A 12,861-nucleotide genomic window follows, 5' to 3' on the forward strand; every position below is an offset into this window, starting at 1 on the left:
AGGAAACCCTCCCATTTCAGTCCATCTCCCATCGCGTCCTCACTTAAACCCCACGCCGCAGCCCTCGCCGCCGGCCGCCGCCACGCCCTCACCATGGCTCACCTCCGCCTCCTCCTTTCCCACTCGCGCTGCCACCCGCATCCCCATCGCCTCCTCCCGCTCTTCCGCTTCTCCACCTCCAACTCCGGCGACCCCCCACCGCCGACCATCAAGCCCGTCTCCTACGCCCCGAAGCCGCAGCCCCCACCCGAGGAGGCCCCCCGGCCGGATGCGCCGAGCGCTGGCCCCGATTGGCAGGACCAGCCGACCAGGAGATTTGAGCAGCAGCCGCCGAATCCGCCGCGGCAGTTTACGCGGCAAGAGGTGCGGTTCGTCAAGGACGCGGGGCCCGCGATCGCGCCGGTGTCGTACCCGAGCAGGGTTGCGCCGCTTCCGGAAGACCGGCCAGCGGAAGAAGGGGCCGGACAGGGGGTGAATGAGCAGGATCTGCGCGGCGAGGCGGAGCGGATTGAGAAGAATGCTGAGCGGGCGAGGAGGTCCGTCTTCGGCGTGCCGGTGGAGGAGGAGACGGTGCCGTACCCATCGCTGATACCCGTTGCGAAGCGGCCGCAGAAGGTCGCCATTGATCTCGTCGACGCACTCCGCGAAATCAAGGTCTGCACTTCTCGTGATTCGGTTCATCGCAGTTCTAACTCACAAATAAAAAAACCTCGTTATGTTGCGATTGGGGATCATAGCTTTGTGTAATTTGGACATGGTTTCATAGCACTAAGATTTCCACAAGAGAAGAGTACCTCACTTGAAGTAGTACCATGACTTTGTTTGCTTAGTCAATGGGAAGGAGTGTTGATGAAATAGCCACAGTTTAATTGGAATGCGACTACAAATTTTAGGATGGGATTAAGCTGAAATTGATGTATGTTTTTTTTTTTCTGTGACAGTGGATTCTAGCATACTAGGAAGAATGCTCCTATTTTGTTTAGGGTGTATCTAGCTCTCATCTAGATGGGACATAACTATGTCTCATGTAACTCCTAGTGGTTGGTTAATCAAATAGTGTAGGCGTTAGATGAGACTTTGTTAATGCTCCTATTATGGAACGGAGGGAGTAGATGAGAATTAGCAAATCCATTTTGTTTATGCTACCTTTGGCATTGTGGTTGGTTATAACAATTCTGTTTTATTTGACTTATTACCCTGTTTGGCTAACTGATGTTGCTATAATCAACAGAAACGTAGTTTAAAATCTTGTTCTGCTAACAGAAAGAAGAAATATCGAACTCTGTTTCATTTTGCCATATTAGTTAACATCAACACCCTGTATGCAAACAAGACTCTAGTTTCTCCACAACAACTTTAAAACAAGTTGAGCATTCTCAAACTGGCATATGATCTTTGTATGTAGATGATATAAACATTCATTGCATTCTTGTTTTTGCCCTTAGATTGTAGGGAGAGTTCATAGGCGTCGTGATGGGCGCAAGATGTTAATGGCACTGGTAGGAAAAACAGATCACTAGATTAGGTTAACTATAACATAGCGGAAGATAGATTTTCTTGTTGATTGAACCAAAATGATGCCAACTTATACCCTAGCAGAAGACCTGGAACTGACTGATCTAGACTAGTACTGTACCATCTTACTGAACCCTTAGTTAACCACTAAATGGTGACAAAGCCTCCCTTGCCTTGTTATCTTTCTCTTTGCACTACTTCAGCTGTGGCAGAGACCGGCAGGGCCTGATCTCTGAGTCTTACTCTCTGCTTCCTCTGTTCTTCTTAGTCCTGATCCAGCGCCATTGCTGGCTCCATTTTCGTTTCTGCTTGCTGGCCAAGTGTCCCCCTCTCTGATAATGCCTTCACATGTCAGAGTTCACAGCACATTACATGTTAATATGTTATGCAAGCTACTGTTACTGTCCAGTATTCACCACAATTTCGCTCTAGGCATGTGGTTTGCATTTGAGATTTGAGATGCTACACATGACGTTATGTTGTTCTGTTATAGTGAAACCTAAATGAATATACTAAAGTTCACGTGTTATACACTTGTATCACTGCTGAACTACCACAAACGACCTGGGGCACTTTGAACACAGGATCTTTGGAGCATTTTCAGTCTTGTAGGATTTTTTGAGCTAAAACTGTCAACTACCCAAGTTCACGCGTTCGACAATATTTTTTGTTAGATCGAACTATTCATGGTGAATTGTTTCTGTGATGAAAAGCCTCAACGTGTCCTTGCTCAAGCGGCTAGGTAATAGATTATTGATTCTAACATGATAAGTTGCAATTAGTTGTCAGTTTAGGTCTTGCAACACCCCTATGAAGCAAGATCTCTAAAATTACTAAGAAAGCTTATTTTTTCTGCCAGTGATTGGTGACAGAATTCTGTAGTATACGTGTAGTAGCTATAAAAAATATACTTGAAGAGAGGATAGTGTATTTTTCAGAAGAGTACGCTTGTAGGTTGTAAGAGTACTGACACTGTGGTTACTTCTGAGATTATTTTGTGGAGGATGTTTGGGAAAATGTCCATTGGGAAACTACCCTCCTGGCAATAACTCTCTGGAAACCATGTGTAAGAGGTATCAAATAATTCTATGAAAAATAGAAGTGGGCATGGTGATGTTCTATTAACAACTTGAAAATCAAACCCTATCGCATTTTAGCGGTGAATTATGAAAATCTTAATCGTACTAAATATGTGTTTTTCCTAGCTCCGCATGCGATTGGGGTTTAACTTAAGTTTTGTAGGTTCATAAAACATAAACCTCACCGTGATGCTGGAGAAAAAAAAGTAGCTGTGAATGGTGTTATGGCCCTACATTAGCTTTCTCTCTAGACATTCAAGACCTTTGTTCAGTGTTCAATTCTCATGGGACATATAAGATGACTTGTAAGCTGTCAAGTGTGGGAAAATGTAGAAATGCTTTATGTTTCACACATTTTATGTTCCACAAAACTTGATAATCTAATTGTTTAGTCAAGAAAATAATAATCAAATGGTCTTACTTTGTTCTGTTTCCTTCCAGACCAGTGCAAATGAGAAGAAGCGGAATTTTACCGAAACAGTGGAAGCTCATGTGATGTTAGGTGTTGATCCACGTCGTGGTGACCAGGTCTGCTTCGCTTCTTTAAAAAGTACCTTGAAGCACACCTTTTATCCTGTCATATTTTCTCACTATTGCTACTCTATGGAAATTTAACCTGCCATGTTACTGAATCACTTATTGCCAGCTGCATTTGCTGCTGCACTGCCAAGACCTGTTTACTCTGGTTTCACTTGAGTGTATGTGATCTTTCCTGGTCTTTCACAGTAGCTCATTTGCTCAAGCCACTGGTAATGGCTGAAGCTGTGGTTCTCGTGGCATAAGCATCGAGTATTTGATTTCTGTATCAATCCCACAGAGCATTTGTTTTGTTGATCTTTTATTACTTGCTTACTTGTTGAAGTTTGATTTGACTGTCAACTTAGTGTCTTTAAAAAAACGGTCACCTAGGTGTCATGTTACTGAGCCAAGTCATTTGGCAAGGTTAGCAATTCCAGTGCCTTGTACGCCATTTTCTTGCAATTACCGGATAAACCTAATTGACACACTTATGCAATTTTATACACATGGTTTTGAAGCACATGCAATCGCATATCTTCTGGTTCCACGCACAAACAGCACAGCCTGCGTGCTGCGTGATTCAGCATGCACAATGTTCCAGCACTTTTGCTCCCTTTTTCCTTCATGTGGCTAGCACCTCCCTGTACGAGGCATGATCTAGGGTTTTATGACTGGATCAACCAGTTATGACAACAAAAACACAGATGCAAGAAGCTAACTGATTGGGTTAATTTGTCGATTCTTGTAAAAAAGCCCAGCTGATATTAGTGTATGACATTGTATTTGCCACAAAGCCAAAGTTCCCCAATGTGTTGAAACCAGTGTAGAAGCTATGTGATTTAACAGGGATGCTGCTGAAGTCTTGTCTCTATACCTGTTGAGACCTATCTAACACATTCAAATAAAGAAGAAATGTTGTCCAGAGGTTTTGTGCATGCTAATAAATGATGATTAACTAATGCTTCTCCAATTGAATAGCCAAGTTGCCTAATGAATTTTTAATTTTTTTCAATCTGCTTGTGAACGTTAGATTAATGGAAAATTATCTTCTGACACTGACCAAAACTTTCCCTGGCATACAGATGGTCCGTGGCGCCATAACTTTGCCGCATGGCACTGGCAAGGTACCTTTCTAAATATTGTTCACAGCCTATTTTACAGGCATTGGGTATACACCATCTCTGTTTTGTAAGGAACAATAAAAAGAGTTATTGCATCCCAAATGGTGCCTTTGTCTTCTATGAGTACTTCATGCTGAGGTCCTTCTCTTTATAAGACTGTTAGGGTAGCAGTATTTGCGGAAGGGCCTGCAGCAGAGGAAGCTAGAGCAGCTGGAGCAGATGTTGTTGGTGGCGACGAGCTGATTGAGGAGATACGCAAAGGTACTTTATTTCCTTTAGGCCTCCTTTGGTTTGTAGGAATCTTGTAGGAATTTCATAGGATAGGATTTTCAAAGGAAAAATTCCTATGAAGTCCTTTGGTTTGTAGGAATGGATTCCTAATCCTATGTTGGATAGGGTCCAATCCTTCACATTTCAAAGGAAAAAAAACATTAGCCTAGACTCAATGGAAAAATTCCTATCCTATGCATCAAATGGCATCTCTTTTTTTATAGGAATTGAGATGCATGTCATCTCACTTCCTATGAAGTTCCTATTCCTATAATATTCCTATCCTATGAACCAAAGGAGGCCTTAGTATGTTATGGTTTTTGGAACTTATTTTCCTTGGAATATCACCAATCGCTACCTGCTCACACTCCCTAGTACCCCATCCTATGTTTTCCTTAGTTTCATCTACGATGTTTGACATTCTTGTTGATTGGAATTCCTTTTTTCCACCTATGATTATACATATTAGGAGGAGGCAAACTAAGTTTCGACAAGTGCATAGCAACCCCAATGTTCATGCCTCGGCTTTCAAAGGTATCAGTGTGGGCTTTTGGACACCTATGTTATTTCTTGTTTGACATATTATTAACAACCTGACTGATTCTCCAGGTCGCTAGAATATTGGGTCCGCGTGGTTTGATGCCAAATCCTAAGGTAGGCATCTTCCCTTTTCATTTTATTTCGGAATCACACTGAAGTTTCTGCCTTTCTTGACACTTTGAATCTTATAGTTAGGGTCTGTGACAAATGATGTTTCTGGTGCTGTCAAAGCGGCAAAATCAGGCCGTGTTGATTTCAAGATAGATAAAACTGCCATAGTGCATGTTGGCCTCGGAAAGGTATGGGACATGGCCATCAATATTAATACTCATATGCCTAGTGAATTTATCAATATAATTATGTACATAGTCAAGCAACTCCTTACTTTGCAATTCTGTGTCGTTCCTCATTATAGTTTGTGTTGTTTTTTGCAGATCAATTTTTCTGAGGAGAGTTTACGTGAAAATATTGGTGCTTTCGTAAATGCACTTTTACTTGCTAAGCCGGTGGGCTTAAAGAAAAGTAAGTGAGTGGCTGGTGCTGCTAACATGCTTATACCAATATTTTGTATCAACATTGCACCTTATTAGTGAATATTACTCAATTACTCCCTCCGTCCGGAAATACTTGTCACCAAAATGAATAAAACGGGATGCATCTAGACGTATTTTAGTTCTAGATACATCCTTTTTTATCCATTTTGATGACAAGTATTTTCGGACGGAGGGAGTACAAATTTATGAACTCCAAGCTATTTTATATTGTGGTATATATTATGAAAGTACAAAGGTGAACATGGGTGCACGAGCACCCATTACAAAAAAGAATATAAAAAATAGCCAAAAGAATCAAATAATTCTAAAATTTTGGGGTATCATACTTGGTCGACTGGTCTACTCACATGCACTCAGAAATGACACCCACGGCATTCTTAGCGAAGAAAAGAATTTCGGTTCTCCAAATTACTTCAAACAGTGTCTTTTTTATAGCACCGATTTTGTCTTTTTTGCCTAGAATATACCACAGATTTTTTTTTGTGAAACTTCATATGCGAGTAGACCACTCTGCCATGTATGATACAAAAAATATTCATATTTTTTTGTTTTTTCTAGTATTTTTCTTATTTTACTGTTTATAACGGGTGCGCTTGGAACCATGTTCCAAAATTCGTGTCCGTGCGTGAACTCTGAGTCTGACTGTTTTTTTTTTGACCTTTCTCTGTCAGTTTCAATACTTTGGACACTTGACATGAAACGCCAGTGCCCAGTTTAAGAAATCAATTTGAGTACCTAATTCAGATGGCGAATTACCCAATAGCTCATTCTTAGATATAAATATTTCTCCATGCACGTTTCGATATTTACATGTTGTTTCTCTGATTATTGTGATGATGGTATTAAATCCAGGCTGCTAACACTGACTTTCTTTCAGCTTCGAAATATGTTGGATACGTGAAGAAGTTCACACTGAGTAGCACAGTAAGCTCTTTTCTCTTCCACTTGTATCTGATGTATCATTGGTTTCACTTTCTAGGGATGTCACAATAATATTTCACCCAAAATTAATAACATGTTAAAGACCTTTTCGGTTTTCATCTTCTTACGACCTTATATGTTATATTCCTTTTTATGACAACATTATGGGAGGACTCTACTGAATTTGCATTTGAGTAACAATAATAAATACTCTACAAAATAAGATATGGAAGGCTACAGAAGACTGAAAAAGGGCACATGGCTTCATAATCTGAAAGACCAACAGAACTGAAAAGAAAAAAAAGAGGAAAAAACCGAGTCCCAGACATTTTGGTACTAGTTGTCCCGCAGGCATTATCACTAATTTGTGCATGTGCCAAACAAATTTGAAATTATGTACGCTTTCTTCTGCAAAACTCTTTCTGTTCTCTTGAAAGTAGGTAGTATTAGTAGTGCGTATTTGTCGATTATGCCACTCCCTCTGATCCATATTAATTTTTTCTGATTTAATACAACTTTATACTAAATGAACGGCAATTAATATGAATTGGAGAGAGTACTTTTGTGCAAGTTATGGAGCAATGTGCTAGAAACAGTAAGCTTCTACTGGACTCGCAGCCCTAGCAAGTGCACTATTATCTTCAGAGCATGGATCCTTCCTCTCTCTAAGTTGACCCTATGTACAGAGAAAGGTGAAATTACTGCTAGGTACTCCCTCCGTCCCAAAATAAGTGTCTTAACCTTAGTACAATTTTGCAGAGTACTAAAGTTAGTACAAAGTTGAGACACTTATTTTGGGACGAAGGGAGTACTTTGTAACTTTGCTAATGGTTTGCATCAAGTTGACCCTGATGGTATTTTAGTTGTCTGACATGATTCTGGCTTTATTGGTTTGTATTGTCCCATGAGAGGTCTTGTGAAATGCTACACCTATACTGTGTCTGTACAGCTTGACCAGTATGTTAGTACTATCAAGAGTTGCAATGATTGCTAGTGGTTCTGTCATTGTTAGTGGGGTAAACTGAAAGTAAGGTTGCTTGTGATATTGCACCTAAACATGTTCAAGTGTAACCCTTACGAGCATTGTCCCAACTTCTTCCATCTTTCATTTTCACATACCGTACTCCAGTTTGGTAGTTTCCACCGCCTGTCCAGGGTTGAGCCCTGGGATTTGACGGCGGGCAGCATCTCCTCGGATTGCTCTTATCTTTTATGTCTCTTATCGGAGGAACTTTCTTGCAGATGGGACCTGGATTTCCTGTTACTATACCATCGCTATCGGCAGCTGCTGATGACTATAGCAGGGCGCATGTGAGCTAAGTCAGTATAAATCAAATCTGAACGAACCATTTTATTTTGGGGGTACTTGCAACTGGTTCCTTTCAAATGGCTGGCCTATCACAGCGGAGCATGGCGTGTGATAACCAGGCTGAGCAGTTGGATGGGTTGCTGTTCTGACACGCCCAGATGATACTTTTGTGGTCAAAAACTTGCAGCAAACCTTATCTTGTTAAATTTCCGCACGGTCACACAAATTACGTGGTTTCTTTTGCTGGCCCACTCATGTCATACTCCTTGGTGCTCACCAGTTTGTTGTGTGCAATCACAATGTAACCTTGAGTTCATTACTAGAGAACATTTTTTCTCTCTCTTGGGCATAACTAGAGAAGATTGTAGTAGTTGGCACCTGAGTGATCAGGGACCACTAGGAAGTAACCAGTTTTTGTTGTGCTTATGTTAGTTTAGTTAGAATGTTGATTGCAGCTGGTGTGATGCAGTTCGAGGTCGCCATCTCTTCCAGCTTGTGCACCTGGGAAAATAAAAATGTTCTGCGTTGTCTCTGCTCTGTTCGAATGCATGTGGCCGCCGTCTAACAGATTTTGACCTCCTTTGTTTCCTGCTGCTTGCTGGGGGACTTTTCAAAGCCGACGGCGACATGTACGTCTGGTTGCTTAATGGGCCAACATCAGTATAGGCTACTGACAAAACATGGAACTGTGGTTGAAAGGCATGCATTTCGGCTTGTGTAGCGCTGTCCGTGCAACCCCTCAAGAAAAAAGTAAGACATAAGTGACGCAACTTCATGCATTTCTGAGCTGCTTGCTCTGAAATGATGTCTCCAAGAAGGAAATACGTAATCAAACTTATGGTGCAAAGATGCCTTCAATTAGATGAACACTACAGGGTGCCGCTAAGCTGTCTTGTGAGATTTATCGCAAACCTCTAGGCCCTCTTTGATTCGCTGGATTCTCAGAATGTGAGAACAGAAAAACAGAGGATTGGAGTGGCATGCCCACTTGAATCATATAGGATTAGTATGAAGTGGTTGATGCCACATTAAAAACAAACAAATTGTAATAAGAGGTTGAAGTGGATGCTAGATTTTCTATTTGAAAAATAGTACGCATGATTCCTTACGAAACATTCATGAAATTTGTTTGAATGAAAAATACCTATGAAATTCCTTCAAACCAAATAAGGCCTTATAGGGGGAGGTAACCGGAAGATCAACATGTGCGTTGATGCACTATCTACAGATGCAGTGGCATTGAAATTTGTTGTGCGATTGGCTCAGTCTCTAAGTTGCAGCAAACTTCTGGTCGATTCTGTTAACATAGAGGCTGTGAAGGCAATGAAGAACGCTGACATGTCTTCTGGAGTAGCAGCGGCCATCTTTTATTTTTTGAGGATAACTTCGATTTATTTATCAACTGTTAAGATAGTACAAAGAATACCAGAAGTAAAAAATCCATCTAGGCCCGTAGATCACCTAGTGACGACTACTAGCACCAGAGCGAGCCAAATGCGCGCCGTTGTCTTCGCCTCTCCCTCATCGGAGCAGGGCGAACCTTATTGTAGTAGACAAGTCGAAAAGTCGACGTGTTAATGCCCCATAAGACCAGTGTACCAGAATAACAACCGCCGTTGATGAAGAGAAGCGTAGATCGGAATGATCCAACCTATTGATGACCGCTACCACATTGCTTGTGATTTCCCCCGAGCCTTGTGTTCTTCTTTTCGAGAGTACGCTAATAATGTGTCATATTTTTTTATAGAAGAGAGAAATATAATTACAAGACCCTGAAATAAGGTGAACAATGCATTGGGAAAACTACCACACTCACACCTGCTCTACCAAAATTATACTCTCATAAAATCCTCTAAACACACCGCGCCGCCACTTCTCCATAATGCTCAACGCCTCCAATATCGCTAGAACAAGCTCCCTCACAGAATGTTGTTGCTCTCTATTCCTAAAAACTCTAGCATTGTGCTGCTTCCACAAGTTTCATACCAAAACGACCATTGAATCAAAATCTTTCGTCTCCCACAAGCAAAGCAGCGATGCCACCGTGTCCTCTTCCTGCAAACAAAGATAGCAAGCTGAAGTATCATCTTGCAGGCCTGTCTCGTGCGCCGATCTGCCGTCCACAACCTGCACTGGAGTGCAAGCCCGACGAAGATCTCGCACTTCAACAAAGCCCAACACCTCCAGATGGCTGAAGCTCCAAGTAATCTAACCAAGCCTTGACACAACAACTTGTACACCGAACTAGCCGAGTAGGCTCCCATGGACCATCTCCACTCGAAAACATCTGGCCAAGAATCGTCAAGGTTGAGAAAATTTAGTACAATCCACAAATTGACTAGCTGATCATGTTCATTATGTTGTACTACCTCTGTCCCATAATATAAGAACATTTTTTACTCTAGTGTAGTGCCAAAAACGTTCTTATATTATGGGACGGAGGGAGTATCTCTTCTGCAATATCTTCAGCCCAACGATGATTATTTATTTATTTTTGGAATCTGTTTTTTTTGCGTGGAATTTTTGGAATCTGTTGGAGATGCTGTTTGAGTGTTTGTCCCAGTTCCTACCATCCGGATGCCGTCGCACCGCAGTCACAAATAATCATGCATGCACCGCTGCTTGGAAGAGCTATAAATAGGCGAGCTTGTCCGAAGCCAGTGATCAATAACACCACACTGTCAGAGCAGCTTCACTGCGAGCTAGGCATCTCTAATCCAATTAACCTGATCGCCGCCATGGCCGCTCCTACCTTTCTGCACCGCCTGCTCGCCGTCTGGCTCCTCTCCTGCGCCGCCCACGCGCAGCTCTCGACGACCTTCTACTCCGCCTCCTGCCCCAACCTGGAGGCCATCGTGCGGGCGGGGATGAACAAGGCCATCCGCAACGAGCGCCGGGTCGGCGCCTCGCTTCTCAGGCTCTTCTTCCACGACTGCTTCGTCCAGGTGATGACTGATGACTCGTCTCAGTACTTGACTACACAGTCTATACTTGAGTTCGCATGATAATTCTGACATGCATGTACTGCAGGGCTGTGACGGCTCGGTTCTTCTCGACGCCGGCGGCGAGAAGCAAGCCGCACCGAACAATGGGTCCATCCGTGGCTTCGGTGTCATCGACGCCATCAAGGCCAGCGTGGAGGCCGCGTGCCCCGGCGTCGTCTCCTGCGCCGACATCCTCGCGCTCACCGCGCGCGACGGGACGTTCCTGGTGCGTGCAAAACTTCACCGGCTCGATCGGGAGCTGCTTCTTCTTCTAGCTAGTGCGCACTGTCGCTCGTCCTGATGAAACTGTTTGGCGGCATGCAGCTGGGCGGGCCGACCTGGAGAGTGCCGCTCGGCCGTCGCGACTCGACGACGGCGAGCCGGGCTCTGGCCAACGTGAACCTCCCGCCGCCGACCGCCGGCTTGGCCACGCTGATCTCCCTGTTCGGCAGGCAGGGGCTCTCGCCGGCCGAGATGACGGCGCTGTCGGGCGCGCACACCATCGGCCTGGCGCAGTGCCTGAACTTCAACGCCCGCATCTACAGGGACGCCAACATCGACCCGTCCTTCGCGGCGCTGCGGCGGCGGACGTGCCCCAGCTCCGGCAACGCCAACCTGGCGCCTATCGACGTGCAGACCCCCTCGGCGTTCGACGCCGCCTACTACCGGAACCTGCTGGCGAAGCGCGGCCTGTTCCACTCCGACCAGGCGCTCTTCGACGGAGGGTCGGAGGACGCGCTGGTGCGGCAGTACGGCGCCAACCCCGCGCTCTTCCGGACCGACTTCGCCAAGGCGATGGTGAAGATGGGCAACATACATCCGCTCACCGGAAGCGCCGGCGAGATCAGGGCCAACTGCCATGTCGTCAACAGCTAGCTCATCCGATGAACCGACTGGTATGTACTACTACTACTAAAAGAGGCCGCGCGCACCCATGGCGTTCTTCGGCCCAGTTCTTTTGGCCGATTCTCCCAGAATCTTAAGAATCGATCCTTCACCCAACTTCTCCCGGAATCTTGAACCCGATTCTCAAGATTCTGGGGAATTCTCTCATCTCGTTCAAGAAGACGTATATCCCCTCGTTAGGATGTGGATTTATGCTGCCCAATTGTTTAGAGTTTGTCTCGCACCATTTTGCAATAGTGATAACGATGTGTCTATTGTTGTCAATCCTTTTCACAGATGTTTGGCTGGGCAATGGAGCATGCTATTCCATGAACATGATGAATGCTATTATGTTAAGGGTTTATATAAGTCTCCCGCAAAAAAAATGTTACGGGTTTATTTTTATTTTCGAGAGTACAAGGGTTTAAGTTTAGGTTGTCCGATTGACCATTTGATAAATGTTTGGACAATGGAATGGGCTACTCCATGAACATGCTGAATATTACTATGTCCATGCATTTAAGTTGTTGTCCATTGATCACTTGATAAATGTTAGAGGTATTTTGCTTTCTCTTAGGCCTCTTCCAATGCAAATGTGCTTAGATGAGGTGCCAAGTGCATTAAATAGCTTATCAACTTAACTCCCCAATGCATATGTGCTTAACTTATTGTTGCTAAGCTCGTTTTATTTAATGAGTTAACACCTAAAGTCTTTCATGCATTGGTTAAGTTGTTTCATTTAAGTGGTTTGCTTAGGTTCACGCGCTTGGCATTGGTTCTTTCTGGGGTCATCAAAATGCTCTCTCCCCTCCTTAATTGTTGTGCCATGTCATTTTTTTTGGCTTATGTGACCTGCTTAGCACATGATGGAGCACTGAGAAGGGCCTTAAGCTACAGGTTTGTCATGGTGCTCTTTGGTTTACTAGTAAGTGTGCACGTGCATTGCGTGTCTTCACTAATATTTCAGGTAGATGCGAGAATTTACTTCTCCATCATAGTAAGCACTTGTTTTTTTAAAGAACATAATCTACATAAATTCACTTTGGCACATGAAAGCATATGCTCTTGCCATCGGAAAAACATTTTAAAATGTCAAAAAAATTCCGAACAAAAATTTGACGTGTACCTTTTAATATTCTATGTGCGCACGCCAAGTTTTTGTGG

General features: G+C 43.6%; 2 protein-coding genes across 3 annotated transcripts; both read left to right on the plus strand.

The window, feature by feature from the left end:
* LOC125520495 (Ribosomal protein L1p/L10e family) lies at window positions 1-8,358 on the plus strand. Its single transcript, XM_048685443.2, has 10 exons — window positions 1-654; window positions 3,036-3,122; window positions 4,196-4,237; window positions 4,390-4,495; window positions 4,974-5,038; window positions 5,114-5,158; window positions 5,236-5,343; window positions 5,479-5,566; window positions 6,476-6,522; window positions 7,762-8,358. Exons 1-10 carry the CDS (start codon window positions 94-96, stop codon window positions 7,837-7,839), a joined length of 1,227 nt encoding a protein of 408 aa, XP_048541400.2. The 5' UTR covers window positions 1-93; the 3' UTR covers window positions 7,840-8,358.
* A 2,117-nt stretch (window positions 8,359-10,475) lies between these two features.
* LOC125521053 (peroxidase P7) lies at window positions 10,476-12,268 on the plus strand. 2 transcript variants are annotated; one of them, XM_048686114.2, is made up of 4 exons: window positions 10,476-10,773; window positions 10,859-11,038; window positions 11,137-11,708; window positions 11,995-12,268. In XM_048686114.2, exons 1-3 carry the CDS (start codon window positions 10,567-10,569, stop codon window positions 11,686-11,688), a joined length of 939 nt encoding a protein of 312 aa, XP_048542071.1. In that variant the 5' UTR covers window positions 10,476-10,566; the 3' UTR covers window positions 11,689-11,708; window positions 11,995-12,268. The 2 variants fall into 2 exon arrangements, with proteins under 2 accessions (XP_048542071.1, XP_048542070.1); XM_048686113.2 differs by having other exon boundaries at window positions 11,137-12,268.
* Window positions 12,269-12,861: the final 593 nt, after the last annotated feature.

This window comes from Triticum urartu, chromosome 7A, assembly GCF_056163025.1.
Source record: "Triticum urartu cultivar PI428250 chromosome 7A, HENAU_Tu73, whole genome shotgun sequence".
Taxonomy (NCBI): Eukaryota; Viridiplantae; Streptophyta; class Magnoliopsida; order Poales; family Poaceae; genus Triticum; species Triticum urartu.

Bases quoted from the DNA above. Each gene is read 5' to 3' on its own strand.
- LOC125520495 (XM_048685443.2), top strand. From the start codon at position 94: ATGGCTCACCTCCGCCTCCTCCTTTCCCACTCGCGCTGCCACCCGCAT. The intron at 5,039-5,113 runs GTATCAGTGTGG...CTGATTCTCCAG, and splicing joins TCATGCCTCGGCTTTCAAAG to GTCGCTAGAATATTGGGTCC. The intron at 5,567-6,475 runs GTAAGTGAGTGG...ACTTTCTTTCAG, and splicing joins GCCGGTGGGCTTAAAGAAAA to CTTCGAAATATGTTGGATAC.
- LOC125521053 (XM_048686113.2), top strand. From the start codon at position 10,567: ATGGCCGCTCCTACCTTTCTGCACCGCCTGCTCGCCGTCTGGCTCCTC. The intron at 10,774-10,858 runs GTGATGACTGAT...CATGTACTGCAG, and splicing joins TCCACGACTGCTTCGTCCAG to GGCTGTGACGGCTCGGTTCT. The intron at 11,039-11,136 runs GTGCGTGCAAAA...GGCGGCATGCAG, and splicing joins CGCGCGACGGGACGTTCCTG to CTGGGCGGGCCGACCTGGAG.